Source organism: Dama dama, chromosome 28 (assembly GCF_033118175.1).
Source record: "Dama dama isolate Ldn47 chromosome 28, ASM3311817v1, whole genome shotgun sequence".
Lineage (NCBI taxonomy): Eukaryota > Metazoa > Chordata > Mammalia > Artiodactyla > Cervidae > Dama > Dama dama.
This window is the reverse complement of record NC_083708.1, coordinates 22854313-22871497: the sequence shown is the minus strand read 5'-3', so window position 1 is coordinate 22871497 and position 17185 is coordinate 22854313. Positions and strand designations below refer to the sequence as shown.

The following is a 17185-nucleotide window of genomic DNA, read 5'->3' as shown; positions in this document are numbered from 1 at the left end:
CATCCATGCAGTTATTTTCAGTTCCTCTTCTCTCTGTATTTTGTGGCTGGAGGAGACTCTCCAGGTGCAGGCACTGTAGCAAAGGGTCTCAAGTGCCAGGCTGTCTCATTTTGAGCTCACTGCGGGAGAAGCGTGGTGAACTTGCAGTTTTCATAAGTGTTCATGCAGATGAGTTTGCTCTTAGAGTTACTGTAGGTGCTGTTGGCGTCATACTGGAAGCATCTGCTGTTAAGAAAATCTTTCTTCAAGGTGTACTAGCTTCCTAAACCTGAACAAAGAGATTTGAGGGGTATGATTCATTTGATCAGCCAATATTGAGCATATGTTATTGTCAGGAACTGTTGACCAAAACCAAGTCCTTGCTCTCATAGAACTTACATTTTGGGGTGAGGGTGGGTAGGAGAGGAGACTGCCAGGAAAAAAACCACTGTGAAGAGAAGGACGGATATTATTGCTACTCATTCATCTGTATACTCATGCCCACATTTGAGTGACTGCTATGGAATACAGACTAATAAGGGACCTTGCTAAATTATAATAAAGCTTCATTTCCGTCATTTATTTGGTCTGTAAAACTTTTCCAATATCTGTGACCAAAAAATGGTGTTTTAAAATCTTACTTTGGTGTTTTACAGTTTTCATATGGATATGTCTACCCTTTTGTTTCCTGGGTTAAAATAGACAAGTTAACTGAAATAATGGAAGATGTTTACATATACATACCTGTGCTTTATGCTTCACTGTGGTATCTTGAAATTTTTCTTCCATTTCAGGCCTTCTGCAGTGGAGATGACCATAGGACACTTAAGGTTGACTGTGCAAACGGCATAGGCGCCCTGAAGCTGGCAGAAATGAAACACTGCTTCTCCCAGGGACTGTCAGTTCAGCTGTTCAACGATGGAACCAAAGGGAAACTTAATCATTTATGTGGGGCTGACTTTGTGAAAAGTCATCAGAAACCTCCACAGGGTATGCGAAAAATGTGTTTTTAGCGCTCTGCCTGAAACCAGCCTCTCAAACAGAGGTGACGAGGAGAGAGTCATGCAGCTGTCTGGCCCCGCTGCCGTTAGACATCTGGGCCTCGTCCGCTTGCCGTTGCCATGCAGTGACACGCAGAGCACGGCTGCTCTCGGCCCTGAGGGTCCTGTGACTCTTCACAGGGGCAGGAGATCTGGTGGAGAGAGCAAAATCAGGATGTGGGATTTTAGAGCAGTGATTCTTAAGCTTTAGCAGACATAAGAATCACCTGGAAAGCCGGTGAGCACATAGATTTCCTGGGTCTGATTCTGTAGGTCTTGGGTAGATTTGTCCATCTGTTGTGATAAAGGAACAGTCATGTCTAAAATTTGATGTGATGGTTGCTCAGGTTTCAATAAACTATGCACAAGACATTAATCTCACAGGTTGTAAATTTTTGCTCTTAAATACCAGTGTTTCTTTTTCCTGATGATGTAAACAAATGAAAATCACTTTTTTCAGGATTAAAGTATATACCGTATCTGCTGCTGATTATTTTTTATATAAGGATGGGCGTAGTACAAGGGAAATTGAATTCAGTTTAATACCTATAGCTTTCAAAGCACTATGTGGGAATCTGTGTTGCCAAACCACTGGCTTGTAGAAGGGAGTTTTATTTTAGTATCATATAGGGTTTCAGCTTAGATAGATTTTGAATGCTCTTTTTTCACTTAGCTGTGAAAGAATTTACCGTGTAAAAATACCAGGAAACCTGTTTACTATTTAAAGGTTAAGATACTGGTTTTATTTGGAAGGGTGTTTTTTTTTTTTTTAATATTTTATTTCCATGTAAATGAATTCTCTTCCCTTGATTTGGAAACAGTTATCTCCATTCATGTTCAAAAATAATATATGTTTATGTAGAACTTCAGACAGGAGGAATGATCAGGATTTTCTTCATTGACAAAATACTCCAGTTACTTATATTTGATTATACCCTCCGCTTGGTCACGTAAGGATAGTAATGGTTCTTTATCTGCAGGTACAAAGACAGTTGTTCCTTTTAACTGGTCGTCAGTTCACAAATTGGGAGAAACTTTGTTCAGCTGAAATTTGATTTTTATAATCTTAAGGACAAGCTGACAAGCTCACTCTTTACCTAGCACATGTTTAATATTGCTGAAGTCCTGGAAGGATAATTTTAAACACCTCTTGAAAAGTCATAGTGGACATGCTTCTGTATAACACAGAGGGTTACTTATAACCAATACTTAACGGAAAAAAAATATCCCTCTGTAACTAGTGTGAGAGAAAAACCTAAAACTTTTTACATTAAATTTTATCCCCCTTTCTTAGACTGAAATGTGTTTTGATTTATTCTCGGTGCTAGGAATTGAAATGAAGGCCAATGAAAGATGCTGTTCCTTTGATGGAGATGCAGACAGGATCATTTACTACTACCATGATGCAGATGGTCAGTTTCATCTCATAGACGGAGACAAGATAGCCACCCTCATTAGCAGCTTCCTCAAAGAGCTCCTGTTGGAGGTACGGTGCTGGGGCTGACCACCCTTTCAACCTAGACTCACTGAGGAAATTGTTCTGTATCAGGCAGTTGCTTGAATGTCTCAGAGGCATGATTTGTGGGAAGTTCTTCACATCTGTGACCAGAAAATACAAAAAGAAATGGTCATTCCAGTCATTTCAACGTTAGGGCTCTGGTTTTGGAACCCAGAGGGAGTAGTCTTTTGCTTTTTGTACTGGCAGAGAGCCTCATGATTTGGAGGTTTACAAAGTTCTGGTTTCTTCATAGCTGCCTTTTTTTTTTTTTTTTCTTTTGGCCAAAATGTGGGGCATGTGGTATCTTAGTTTCCCAACCAGGGATTGAACCCACACCCTCTGCAGTGGAATCGTGAAGTCTTAACCTCTGGACCACCCGGGAAGTCGGTAACTGACATTTTAATGAGGGTTCCATGAACATCATTCCCCAGAGCCTTGAGTTTATGTAGAAAGTCTCCTCTGAGGGATTTATTTACTATGATTATGATAAACTTAGTGACATGAGGTTTATTATGTTATGCTCTTTTGGAAATCTCAGATTAGCTTTAAGTATAAAATGTAACGATAATTATCATAATATGGAAAAGGTATACTTTAAGAATTCAGTGTGTATTTTTATTAAAAACTAATTAAAAACTAATATTTTATTAAAAACTAAGAGATCAAGAAACGACATGTTTCTCTAAAAACAATTCTTTAGCAACCGAGATGTCCTTCATAGGTGAATGAACTTTGGTTCCTCCAGACAAAGGAGTATTATTCAACAGTTTAAAAAAAAAGCTATTAAACCATGAAAAGACATGGAGGAAATGTGAATGCTTATTTCTAAGTGAAATAAGTCAAACTGAAAGGGCTGTGTATATCACTTTGGGTCCAACTACAGGATATTCTGCAAAAGAAAAACCCACAAAAACTGTGGTGACAGTTAAAAGATCAGTGGTTTCAAGGGGTTGGGGAGAAATGAATGCTGAAGGATAAATAGATGGAGCACAGGATTTTTTTAGGGCTGAAAAGACTCTACATATTATAAACATGGAAACATGTTCTTATACATTTGTCCAAACCTGCAGAATATACAACATTAAGAATGAATCCTAATGTAATCTGTGGAGTAATATAAAGGAAATCAGGTGATTAAAAAGAATTCCTTGTAGAATTGCTTTAAATAATACTCAAAAAGTACTTAGGTTTTTTCCTGGCATACGTGTAAATTTTCTGTCGAGTTGTTTATTGCGTAAAACTAAGTGATGGCCAGACTGGTTGATAATTTTGTCATACTTTAGAAATCTGTAGGTTTGCTTTTGTAGGGCCTTTGCCTTTGATGGCAAGGTAATTGTCCTTGTTTTTGTCTAGATTGGAGATGGTTTGAGTCTCGGTGTTGTACAAACTGCATATGCCAATGGAAGTTCAACACGGTATCTGGAAGAAGTTATGAAGGTATTAACACTTTCTATTTTTTGGTAGCTTCTTCATCATTACCTTTTTTTTTTTTTTTCATCATTACCTTTTATTGTAAGGTATTTCTGTGAGGAAAATGACACCCTCATAAAAATGAATAGATTGAAGTGCATGGATCAGAGCTGTTGTCTACCTAAGGGTAGAAAGTGAAAGTGTTAGTCACTCAGTCGTGTCTGACTCTGCAACTCCATGGGCAGTAGCCTGCCAGGCTCCTCTGTCCATAGGATTCTTCAGGCAAGGATACTGGAGTGAGCTGGCATTCCCTTCTGCAAGGGATCTTCCCGACCCAGGGATTGAACCCAGGTCTCCTGCATTTCAGGCAGATTCTTTACTGTCTGAACCACCAGAGAAACTGCACTTAAAGGTAACTAGAAATCAAAAATAGGAAAAAATTAAATTGTCCCTAATGCAGAAAGGGAAAGAGACTTTCTTTCCTCCCTTTTCCTAGAGTGTTTCTTTTAGAAAACTTATGTCTTCTCTGTCCTTTTGTAATGTCAATCTTTTGAAAAGTGAAATAGGCCAGTTTTACAGTTAAGGTTTTTCTATAAGGGCCTAGAATACCTCTTTGAAACATAAACATCAAGGAAGGTAGCATCCCAACACTTAGCCTCCTGAGAGTTTCACCACCTTACCCCTTAGAGCCGGGCACCCATCTGCTTGACAGAGAGATGTGAGAAATTGTATCATTCCTTTGGAGAAGGACAGTTAGGCAAGCCCAGTGGCCACAGCTTTAGGACAGACCCTCGTGGCTCAGATGGTAAAGAATCTGCCTGCAATGCAGGAAACCCAGGTTCGATTCCTGGGATGGGAAGATCCCCCGGAGAAAGAAATGGCAACCCACTTTGGTGTTCTTGCCCAGAAAATTCCATGGACAGAGGAACCTGCTGGGCTACAGTCCATGGGATCCAGAATCAGACACAACTGAGTGACTAATACGCGCACACACGCATGACAAAAGGTACTGCAAAGTCTTCCTGACAAGTAGACCTGTTCAGTAGATAGACTGCCGTGGGGCTTTGTAGTGGGAGAGGCTGGGCTCAACTCCTGATACAACAAGGGAAAGTGGGGATTTTATAGCCAAGCAATAGGATATGGGGGCAGGGAGTGGGTTGGTGAATGGATAATTGCCAAGAGGAACCTCAGGGAGGGTTCTGGCTTAACCAACCTAACAGGACTTGTGTTGATTCTTAAAGCAAGTGGGGTGGTCTGACCACCAGGCCTGGATGGTCAGATGGTACAGGGTAGGGACTTCGGGCTGATATGGAGGGTAGGGGATTCCAGCTAAACTGATTGAGTGAAAGATTCTTTGTAAAATTGGATCCTTGGAGACATGGCCAAGGACAGGACCTGTTCAGGCTCAAAAGAGCCTGATTCTCACGTGGTTGGGAGAGATCTTGGTCCCGAGTTATCCTGAGGTGTGTAAAACGGTGGGATTGCTTTCTGTCTTTGCAGTCTCTTTGCAGGGGTCCCCAACCTTCAGGATCTAGTGCTGTGATCTGAGATGGAGCTGCTGTGATGACAGTAATAGAAAGTGCACAATAAATGTAATGCACTTGAATCATCCTGAAACTATTTCCCACCCCCAGGTCTGTGGAAAATTGTCTTCCACAAAACTGGCCCCTGGTACCAAAAAGGTTGGGGGCCGCTGTCTTAGCGGATTGCCTGTGATGTGCATCACAGTCTGGCTTACTGGTTATTCAGTAACAAAACTTGTCCTGCTCTTCTGTGGAGATGTTTTGTGAGTTGGTAGGAGATTTTGTTTCTAATCATTTCCCCAGCATCCCCAGCATACCACTTGCTTTAAGAATCAGAGGCTGAAGGACCCAAATTGGGTCTTTCTCTCCCTGGCTAGTGTGATATTTTCCAACATCAGTTTTATCCCTTGTCAAATTCCTGCATTTCACTAGTTTTTGTGGCCATCCCATTGTTTTTAAAGCAGGAATGGCAGAGTCAGGTTCCTTTCGGATCTGGATAGGAGGAGTGAATGAGTCCAGCAGGTGGGCACAGACTTGGAGGGTGTGGCCAGGCCAGCTGCTGGCACCTTTGGTCAGAGTCTTCAGGAGAAGCTGAAAATCGAACTTTGATGTGAATTTCCTACCTTTGAAGTCTTGGCAGCTGATTCAGCATTTAAAAGAAATAGTGGTTAGGCCACATAAAACATGCCTGGAGGTGACTAGCTGGTGCCCTGACTTAAATACATGGTTATAGTAAATATATGCCTTAAATATATGGTTACAGTAAACCCACGCAAAGGACTCCATCTGGAGCCTAGTTGCCTGCCTTTCACAGAGATTCTTGCTGTTTGGGTTATTTTGGTATTTTCTTAATTTCTGTCTCAAAAATGGCTTATAGTAAGATGCCCTGTTGAGGAAACTGAAAGTTGGTAACTCTTCCTTCTCAACACATTCTCTTGTAGATTAAATATTTTCAGCCCTAGCCATGCCCAAGGTCTCCTAAACCCAGTCAAATGCCAGGCCTGTCTGAGCTTGCTTTCTTTTGCAGTTTTGCTGCTGTCTTTCCTTAACCATTCTCTTGTAGATCCATCCGAGACTTGCTGCCCACTGTTAGTACTCCAGTCACTGATTTCTTACTAGGATTAGCCCCAGAAACCACCTAACCTAAGCCAGAGCTTAGCAAACAGTGGCCTCTGGGCCACACTGAACCGGCCAGCCATGTCCGGTTTCATGGAGATACAGCCGGGCTCTCGTTTTCATATGGTCTTGTGACTGCTTTCTCACTAGAGACAGAATCAAGCAGTTGTGATGGAGACCACGTGGCCTACAAAGCCTGAAATACTAGTTATCTCTTTATAGGAAAAGCTGGTTTTAAGCCACTCTCCACACTGTAGCTAAACAGCTTTCAGGAACAATCAGATCATGTCACTCATGCCCCCAGCTGGGCTCTTTCATTATCAGGGGCCCCTCAGCTCTCTCACGCTGCTTTACCTGGGGCTGTGGACTTCCGCTGTGCAGTCACTCCCCACAGGGCCACTTAGGCTTTGTATTCTAATTGCTTAGTCTCACTAGACTAAGTTCCAGGAGCTTTGTTCCCTAGGATGGTAGGTGGTGGTGGTTCAGTTGCTCAGTCATGTCCGACTCTGCGACCCCATGGACTGTACCCTACCAGGCTTCCCTGTCCTTCACCATCTCCCAGAGTTTGCTTAAACCATTGATATGGTGATACCATTCAACTATTTCATCCTCTGTCGCCCCCTTCTCCTCCTGCCCTCAATCTTTCCCAGGATCAGGGTCTTTTCCTGTCTCTCAGCAGGTGGCCAAAGTATTGGACCTTCAGTTTCAGCATCAGTCCTTCCAGTGAATATTCAGAGTTGATTTCCTTTAAGATTGATTGGTTTGATCTCCTTGCTGTCCAGGGGACTCTCAGGAGTCTTCTCTAGCACCACAGTTCAAAAGCATCCGTTATTTAGTGTTCACCCTTCTTTATGGTCCAACTCTCACATCCGTATGTAACTACTGGAAGAACCATAGCTTTGCCTACACAGACTTTTTCTGAGCAAAGTGATGTCTCTGCTCTTGAATATGCTGTCTAGGTTTTTCATAGCTTTTCTTCCAAGGAGAGAACATCTTTTAATTTCATGGCTGCAGTGACTGTCCACAGTTATTTGGGAGTCCAAGAAAAGAAAATCTGTCAGTGTTACCATTTTTTCCTCATCTGTTTGTCATGAAGTGATGGAACTGCATGCCATGATCTTTTTTTTTTTTCCAATTTTTTTTATTGAAGGATAATTGCTTTACAGAATTTTGTTTTCTGTCAAACCTTGGCATGAATCAGCCATAGGTACACATATACCCCCTCCCTTTTGAAGCTCCCTCCCATCTCCCTCCCCACCCACCCCTCTAGGTTGATACAGAGCTGTGTTTGAGTTTCCTGAGCCAGACAGCAAATTCCCGTTGGCTCTCTATTTTACATATGGTCGTGTAAGTTTCCATGTTACTCTTTCCATACATCCCACCCTCTCCTCCCCTCTCCCCATGTCCACAAGTCTATTCTCTATGTTTGTTTCTCCACTGCTGCCCTATAAGTAAATTCTTCAGTATCATTTTTCTAGATTCCATATATATGCATTAGAATACAATGTCTTTTTCTTTCTGACTTACTTCACTCTGTATAATAGGTTCTAGGTTCATCCACCTCATTAGAAGCGACTCAAAGGTGTTCCTTTTTATGGCTGAATAATATTCCATTGTGTATATGTACCACAACTTCTTTATCCATTCATCCGTTGATGGACATCTAGGTTGCTTCCATGTTCTAACTATTGTAAACACTGCTGCAGTGAACAATGGGATACATGTGTCTTTTTCAGTTTTGGTTTCCTGAGGGTATAGGCAGAGGTTTATAACAATAATAAAATACGTGACAGAAAAAAAAAGAGCTCAAAAGCTTACTTAGATTTCGTCATGCCAATAAAATGAACAACGGAGTCGGGGGTGGGGTGGAGAAAAGGAAAAACAAAATCCAAAAGAATCTACAGAACAAGTCAAAGCATAAGAATAATAAATGTTTTTCTTGAGTCACTGCTGTCAGAGTCCTCTCCCTCACTGGGAGTCACAGCCCACCCCACCTCCCTAGGGTGCCCTCCAACACCGTGCTGATCTTTGGACCTCCTCTGGGGGCAGCTCAGATTCTAATCTGGTCCTGCTCCTCTGTGTTCTTGCCTCCAGTGTCTACAGCCATTAGAACTAGTGCTTTTTCTCATGTGGGAGCTCCCAGTGTCCTTTTATTTATTCCATAGACACAGAGTCTGCCTCGTTGATCATGTGGGTTTAATCTGCAGCTTGTACATCTGGTGGGAAGGTTCTGGGTCTTCTTCCTTAGCCACACTGCCCCTGGGTTCCAATTGTGGTTTTATTTCCACCTTTGCATGTGGGTCGTCACTGGGGTTTGCTCCTGAGGCTGCCCTGGAGGACTTGGGTTTGCCCCATGAGGGCCACGTGTGGAGGTGGTGCAGCTGCTTGGGTCACAGGGGTTCTGGCAGCACCAGGTACTCAGGGGAGTTGGCAGCTAGCCCAGCAGGAAATTTAGTGCCCTAGAAAGGTATGGCAACCAGTATTGGCCAGTACACTCCCAATATTGCCTGAAGAACCCCACTCCCTGACAGAGAAGCCTGGCATACCACAGTCTACAGGGTCACAAAGAGTTGGACACAACTGAAGTGACCCTGCGTGCATAGACACAAGATTTTTTTTTGCCTGTGGCAGCTCTGTCCTAGTGTGAGTTGAGCATGACGGTGGTGCAACTGCTTGGCTGGCGGGGACCCTGGCGGCGCAAAGTGTGCAGGGACATGGACTGCTTCCGCTGCAGGAGTTACGGCCCTCTCAGAGTCTTTTTTCCAGCCTCTTGTTGCTGGCGATCAGAAGGCCTCATTGGCCAGCCTTTCTCAATAGCTCTGCCTGTTCAGGCACTTAGAGGGCTCTCTTGCCTGGGGTCCTTCTCTGTTGTTGGGTCAGTCAGAAACATAGAGGGGGGCCCCCCTGGCTGGGGTCCTACTCTCGAGTTCAGTGCGTCAGGCATCTGAAGGGCCAGCCTCTCTGTTGTTCAGCTGCCGATGCTGGCGTGTGGGGGGAGAGGCTAGGCTGCTGGCTCCACCCTTCTACGTGTGACTCAGCAGTATCTCCTTGCTTCCATGGCTGCCTGGCTTTCCTCCACAGGCATTTCCCACCACGATCTCCTCCTCACATCCCCACCGCCTGTCTCTCTGCAGTCAAGAGCAGCCCTCGCCCTGAGATTGCGCCACAATCCCTAAACTCCAGCTGTCAGCCATTGCATCTTCCAGGGGACCTGAGTCCCTGTCCAGGGTATGTATGGCTTTGGCAAGGACTGTCTGATTCTCATTCCCTTTAGGCTGCCACAGAGCTCTTTCACTCTCAGCCTTAAATGTTTCTCGTCTGACTCAGACAGTTGCTGCACTGTGGGGATCAGACCCCTGCTTCAGCAGGTCCAGTGTTCCTAACACTCCTGTTTTTCCCCTAGTTCCTTCATCCTACTGAGTTTCGTGTGGTTCTGTATATTCTTTTCCACTGGTCAGGTACTCCTGTCTGCTCTCAGCTGGGGTTCTGCATGCACTTCTGTGTCTGAAGGTGTACTCCTGATGGATCCGTGGAGATATGTACTCCACGTACACCTACTCCTCCGCCATCTTGTTCTCTCCCATGATCTTTTTTTGAATGTTGAGTTTTAAGCCAGCTTTTGACTTTCACCCTCATCAGGAGGCTCTTTAGTTTGTCTTTGTTTTCTGCCATTAGAATGGTATCATCTGCATATCAGAGGTTTTTGATACTTCTCCCGGCAATCTTGATTCCAGCTTGTGATTCTTCCAGCCCAGCATTTCGCTGACATACTCTACATATAAGTTATATAAGTAGGATGACCATATACAGTCTTGACATACTCCTTTCCTAATTTTGAACCAGTCTGTTGTTACATATCTGGTTCACTGTTGTTTCTTGACCTGCGTACAGGTTTCTCAGGAGGCAGGTAATGTGGTCTGATATTCCCATCTTTTTAAGAATTTTCTGCAGTTTATTGTGATCAACACAGAATTTTCCAAATTTGCTGGAATATTGAGTGCAGCACCTTAACAGCATCATCTTTTAGGGTTTTAAAATAGCTCAGCTGGAATTCCATAACCTCCACTAGCTCTGTATTTCCTAAGGCCCACTTGACTTCGCACTCCAGGATGTCTGGCTCAAGGTGAGTGACCACACCATCGAGGTTGGTAAGCACACAGTGAATATTTGCTGATTAACTGCTGTTGTTTCGTAAATATGTGTTTCAGGTACCTGTCTACTGCACTAAAACTGGTGTTAAACATTTGCACCACAAAGCTCAAGAGTTTGACATTGGTGTTTATTTTGAAGCAAATGGGCATGGCACAGTAAGTTCTCATAAATGATGACCTGCCTTTAGCTCATTTTTTTTTTTAAAAGATGGAATTCTGTATGTAGTTAGGTAATATTCCACTATGAAGTGATTGGGATGGTAATAGAAATGATTTAGCTGATATTTTCTTATGTTCTGTGAAACCGTGGCTCTCTTTTAGATTGTAATGATCTTCCTTTGAATGTCAAGAGATAATACTAATTTGTTCCTATAATATGTATAGTTTCTTAAAAATATGTAGGTCTTAATTCCCCTGCAACTAGGCAATTTATACATCATTTAAAATTTTTCTTCGAAAGTGTGAGAAGGTTGAGGACTAACTTAAAAGCAACTAGAAATGAGTTTAAAGTAATTTGCAATAGGCATATAAAATTTTTTATGACTCTTAGTAGAGGGAGAATGAAAGTTTGAGATATAATTTGCATATCCTAATACTCACCATTTTAACATATATTAATAGGTCTGTAGTATATTCATAAGGTTCAGAATTTTTCTTTACTAAATGTTTTTTAATATCTAGCCTCATTGCATAAATGGATTTGAGATGGTTAACAGAAAATGTTATCTAGGTCAGATAATTCTCATTAATTCAAGATTGGCTTGAATAGGCCATGATTATGAGAAGAAAAATAGTAAATTCCTAGAAAATGGAATTGAAATATAACTTCAGTGATCTTATGCAGGGTTGGTAAATGCTTTTGAACTAGTAAATAGTTTTCACAGGCCATAAGGTTTGTTGCATCTGTTCAGATCTCCTAGTGAAGAGTGTAAATGAATGGGAGTGGCCACCATTCCACAAAACAAGTGACCAGTGCCTCTTAGTTTACCAACAAACTTTGTATTTCATCAAGTGACCAAATGTACTGTGCTGCTCCTTTTCAGTATTGGGCCTCTGAACGCACTAAAATCATTTGTGGGCAAGCAATTCAAAGTGGCAGGAATCCTGAGGAGCATGATGTATATTATACTAAATATCCACTATTTGCCATGGTGTAATATGTATGATGAACCTCTTTTCTACTTTTGCTTAGCTTATGTCCTTAAAAATTAAGTCAAGAAAACTCTACTTATGGCAATGAATTATATTCTTCAAAGTAGAATGGACACAGGTCAGGCTTAAGGAAGCTGGTTGCCCAGAAGTGGTTTAGTTGGCTGACAGCAACATCACACACTCACCATGTGCATTCACCTTTGCCAGGGTGATCATTTTCTTGGTAATCTTTACATTTTGGTAACCCTTCCGAGTTCTGATTTGCTCTTACGTTAATTTCAGATATTCTACACTGCCATTTTTATCCCCTTGGTTTCTCCAGGTTCACTGAGAGTTACAAAATTAGTTTAGTTGGGATGATCGTACCTACGACTGGGGCATGGTTAGTGTTTGGTGATTTTTTTTTGTATGCTTTTATTATAGGTACTGTTTAGTAAAGCTGCTGAAACAAAGATAAAACAACTAGCAAAAGAATCAGAGGATGAGAAAAGGAAAGCTGCAAAGATGCTTGAAAATGTAATTGACTTGTTTAACCAGGTGAGAGCTGAGGGGGGCTGCTGGACTCTCGGCTGTGTTGTGCTTACTCGCTCAGTCGTCTCGGACTCTCTGCGACCCCGTGAACTGCAGCCCGTCAGGCTCCTCTGTCCACGGGGATTCTCAAGGCAAGAATACTAGAGTGACTTGCCATGCCCTCCTCCAGGACTCTTGGTTACTTACACAGTCAGAAGGTAGACAGGGTCATGTACTGCATCAAACATCGAAGTGGAAAAGTTGTGGCAGTTTCCTTGCAGCTGTGTAGATTTATACTGAAATGCAGTGACAGGACATTTATGTGCTTCAGATTTTCAAGTAATGATTAGTTTACAGCTGAGGTCAAAAGCTTCAGCTACGAAGTATATCTGTGAGGAGATATATATATATGTGTGTGTGTGTGTATATATATATACATATATATATATGTTTTGAAGCCAACCTTGTCAAGGGAATTCAGAAAAAATAGTCTCTGATGAAGCACATCTGTGGGTCAGATGATTGGGACTGGAGTGGAGACTGTGGCAATGGAAGAGCAAAGTGTAGGCCAGTGGAAAGCGACAGAACTTATATTTGAGAGTCTTGCACATCTTGGGCAGTTCATATACCTCAGTATGTAATCCTTGCATAACAGGAAGAGTTGTCATCATAACTCCTGTTTTATAAATGAAGAAACAGACTTAAGAGTTACATAGTGGCGAGTATGGCAGGGTATCCAACTTTAGGTGTGTTTTGCCACCAAAAGCTCCACTTTACCATGCATGAGGCCTTCCATCATCATGGCATAATATCTCAGAAGGGATCTAGTAATAAATAAAATGTTGATTCACAGAGTGTTAATGCTGGCACCTTAAGAGTTATCCAGTCTAGCCCCACTTTACATATGAGCAAGGAGATTAAAGGCAGGCTGGTCTTAGTATTCCCTTCAGCCCACCCATTTACTGTTGCCTCCCAGAGCTGTCTCCCTCAGTGTTGTTCATGTCCCCACCCCGGTCAGTCATGCAGTGTGGGGGGAGGCGGCAGCCAAGGACACGGTTTTCTCAGAAAACATTCGTATCAGCGCCATGCATGTGTTCTTGCGTCTTGCAGACAATTGGTGATGCTATTTCTGACATGCTGGTGATCGAGGCGATCTTGGCTCTGAAGGGCTTGACCGTGCAGCAGTGGGACGCGCTCTATACAGATCTTCCAAACAGACAGCTCAAAGTTAAGGTGTGAGCCAGTTTACTCCCTTTCTGAAAATTAACTAAAATAATTTCATTCTACACATATGTATTGTATAGAAAATACTGAATTTTCTCATTTTTAAAAACTACAGAATGCCTCTTAACCATTCTACTGTTATTTAGAAGTATTTGGTTTCCAACTTTATTATAATTATGTATCACTTTAAAAGATTTTATTAATTTTTTTAAACTTTAAACATGTGAGAACAAAATAATGAACCCCCTTTACACTGGCTTCAGCTAGTGTCATCCACAGTCCCAATATTATTTTGAAGCAAGTCCTGGATAGCTTGTTGGTTCAAGTGTAGCTGTTTCCTTCCTCTGCATTATTCTTGGTTCACACAGTACTTCCAGAGGCTAGATGCTGAGAAGTAGAATCTGGGCTGAAAGGGACACAATTTTTAAAGGCATTTTAGATAAATTGCTGATTGTTTTCTATATAGATATATACCAGATTACACATTTACCAACAGACATTTTTGAAAGACAGATATTGAATCCAGAGTTCACAGAAATGACTGCTGATTGTTCAGTTTTTTTTAGGGAGATTTTTATGATCCCCCTTTTAAAAAAAATAGCTAAGATTATTTGATCAATAACTAAGCCATACAGTACTGGCCATTATTTTAGTAGTGGCTGTAAGACTGTGGTAATCTACCTCAGTACTGTACTTCGTGGTACAGTCAGCTGAAATGTAGGTCTGTTCCTGCTGACATGAAATAGCCATACTCTTTTGGTGGGAATTATGTTGCATGGGTTAAGCTTCTGAAAGGGAGTGTGATATAGAAAAAAACATGAAATGCTTGTGCTTAGGTTGCAGACAGGCAAGTCATTAGCACCACAGATGCTGAAAGACAAGTAGTTAAACCTCCGGGACTCCAGGAGGCCATCAATGACCTGGTGAAGAAGTACAGGCTTTCTCGCGCTTTTGTCCGGCCCTCTGGTACAGAAGACATAGTCCGAGTCTACGCAGAAGCAGACTCGCAGGTGAGCTGAGACAGTTCTACTGAAAGAATGTGCAGTGAGACTCTAAAGGAGGTGGAGGAGGGTGGTAGCAGGAGAGAAACCTATTTGAATGGTATTGAAATCTCTAATGTCCGAGATTTATGGAGCCTTTTTTCTTCAGTAGTAGTTACATAGTTGAATAAAACTCCCCCAGATAGTCTTCTTGTAATGTATTCTGTATTTCCTAAAAGGGTCATATTTTTAACTGCTCTAAGAATACTACTTAGTTTACCAATACATACTTAGACACATAGAAATTAAGTTTATGCATCCTGAAGTGGAATATACTTTTTTCCTTCATCTAAAAACATTCTATTGCTTCATGAAAATGACTTACTTTGAAGTTCATTTCTAAACTCACTGGTACTGGCACCTGTGCTGCCTGAAATTTGTCCTTGTGTCTAGACTTTCAATTTGGTTTTCAAAATTTTTCCTTTAAATGACGGCCTTGCTCTGTGTGTCTCTTTTCTTGATAGGGTCAGAGACTTAAAAGTTTTTTCAGCTGAGGCAAAGTTACAGGGGGATGACCAGAGCCTCAATAAGAGATGTTTTCAATTTATATAGTAGCTGATAGCTTTTTTGCAGAAATTCAAGCCATCACAGAATGCAATGAATAAATATCCCTGGTGGATGAGGAAAGGATAACGGGGGCCTCAACAGTTACTTCCTCTTTTGGTCAGTTGTGGCCTTCTTGCCGTTAACAACTTATTGCCTAAAGAGTCAGTAACTCTTCACACTATTGACTGACCAGAGACGTATTGTTATGTCTTTTCTTAGTGAATTTATTCAGACTTTTAACATGATAATCAAATCAGATTATAAAATAAAGTTAGCTAGGAACTTACCTGATTTAGAAGAATGTGATTTGTTTTCCACTTATCTAAGGGTCTTGTAATTTGTTACTGAAAGATGAAAAAAAGTTCTCATTTGAATTATTTGTTAGTGAAACAAAATTGGAAAGCTCCCTCGCCTGGAGTTGCAAGTAACCTGGTAGATGCTGTGTCTTTTTCATCTAATATCCTTTTATGTAACTTGCAGGAAAACACAGACAGCCTTGCATATGAAGTGAGCTTGGCAGTATTTCAGCTGGCTGGAGGAATTGGAGAAAGACCTCAACGAGGTTTCTGAGGACAATTTTTATATTCTTTAGAAACCAGATTTTTTTTTTTTTTAAGTTCTTACAGAATAATACTACTGCCACTGTTGTGACAGGTTCAGACACATTTATAATCATGTTTACAGTGTAAGTTACTGGATTGTTTCCAGGTCTGATTGTTTTTCTTAAACACTACCAGAATCATTCTTTAGAAATAGGTAAGCCTTACATTTGTTAAGTTTCATTTTTTTTTTTAATAAAACTAAATTTACCTGTAATATTAATCACACTAATGTAAAATACTGGAGCTCAAGTATATGATTCAGTCATTAACTTTATAATATATGCAAGGAAAAATTCATGAAGGCTGCTAGAACATTAAAGCTTATTTATTACCAACTCCTGTGATGTCTCTTCCATTGATGTTACCTCCCCACGATGTCACTTTGCAGTCCTGGTAGTCACCACCGGTGATACAATTGAGCAGGGCGGAGAAGACTTAATACAAATACAACCAGTTTTTTTTCATAGCAGAGACTTCAAAGCAGTTCTTATATACTTACCTCTTCAGTTAACATCACCGGGAACTCAGAGGGGTGACTATGGAGGCTGTGGACCTCTACTCTATACTGAGGTGGAGATGCCTGTGCTACATTTACTTACAAGGATGCATGGGCCAGGCCTCAGTTTTCTTTACTCCTCTTAGTGAAGGTAAGTGGGAGAAACTGGCTGTAAGACATTACCAAGCCTCTGACAGAGAAGTGACACCATTCTTATACTAGAATGTGGTTAATAAGTCAAAGAAAAAGAGTCTCCAACCCATCTAAATTAAACAAAGCCTGAAACAAATAGAAAAAATGTGCAGTGTGTATTTGGCAGATTTAAGACAACTCAGGACAATAAAACAATGGACTATAGTGGACTATTTACGTATATATAGATCTCTCTTAGGCCCCATAATCAATATGAGCCCACAGTTATTTAAACTTGATTCAGGCCACAGTCAGACATTTGTTCTTATTTACAAATATTTAAATTAAATACAACCTGAAACATGTTTTGTTACATACAAAAAAAAAAAACTATACAACTCAGGAGCAAATGTTTGTTGTAAATAATTACATTTAAACTAAATGGAACCACTTGTGGTGCTCAAGTTTTTACCACCCCTTCCAGAAAATCTTTTTCTACCATCTCTTCTATTTTTTGCCTAGCTTTGCTGGAAAACGGTTTGTGGTTTTCCAGCTTCACGTCCTTGTTGGGGAAGGTGGTGGCGTAGAGGACGGGGCTCCCTGAGTGTCCCGCGCATCGGCTGGTGACTTTGCTGTTGAAGACCTGGCTGAGCACGCTGAAGAACGGCAGCAGCTGCTCGAGGCTGCGCACCGTGCAGACGGTGAGCAGCAAGTGCCCCGGCTCCCAGCCCAGCGCTCTCCCTGAGTTCTCCTCCTCCGGGTTTTT

General features: G+C 41.5%; 2 protein-coding genes across 6 annotated transcripts in view; one reads left to right on the top strand and one right to left on the bottom strand.

Moving 5' to 3' along the window:
- Window positions 1–16130, top strand: part of PGM3 (phosphoglucomutase 3) — a 27421-nt gene extending 11291 nt beyond the window's left edge. Inside the window, exons 6-13 of the mRNA XM_061131924.1 lie at window positions 774–969; window positions 2348–2505; window positions 3871–3954; window positions 10775–10873; window positions 12293–12406; window positions 13490–13612; window positions 14440–14613; window positions 15670–16130. Coding sequence (XP_060987907.1) covers window positions 774–969; window positions 2348–2505; window positions 3871–3954; window positions 10775–10873; window positions 12293–12406; window positions 13490–13612; window positions 14440–14613; window positions 15670–15759 — 1038 coding nt within the window. The 3' untranslated portion in view covers window positions 15760–16130. The remainder of the gene's footprint in view (window positions 1–773; window positions 970–2347; window positions 2506–3870; window positions 3955–10774; window positions 10874–12292; window positions 12407–13489; window positions 13613–14439; window positions 14614–15669) is intronic.
- The window catches only part of DOP1A (DOP1 leucine zipper like protein A), a 131067-nt gene continuing 127519 nt past the window's right edge, over window positions 13638–17185 (bottom strand). For 4 of the 5 annotated variants that reach the window (XM_061131916.1, XM_061131917.1, XM_061131919.1 and 1 more), the window contains one exon: window positions 15766–17185. In XM_061131916.1, coding sequence (XP_060987899.1) covers window positions 16880–17185 — 306 coding nt within the window. In that variant the 3' untranslated portion in view covers window positions 15766–16879. Of the gene's footprint in view, window positions 14010–15476; window positions 15534–15765 lie in introns of those variants that run through there. The other variant, XR_009690979.1, reaches the window with a different exon arrangement.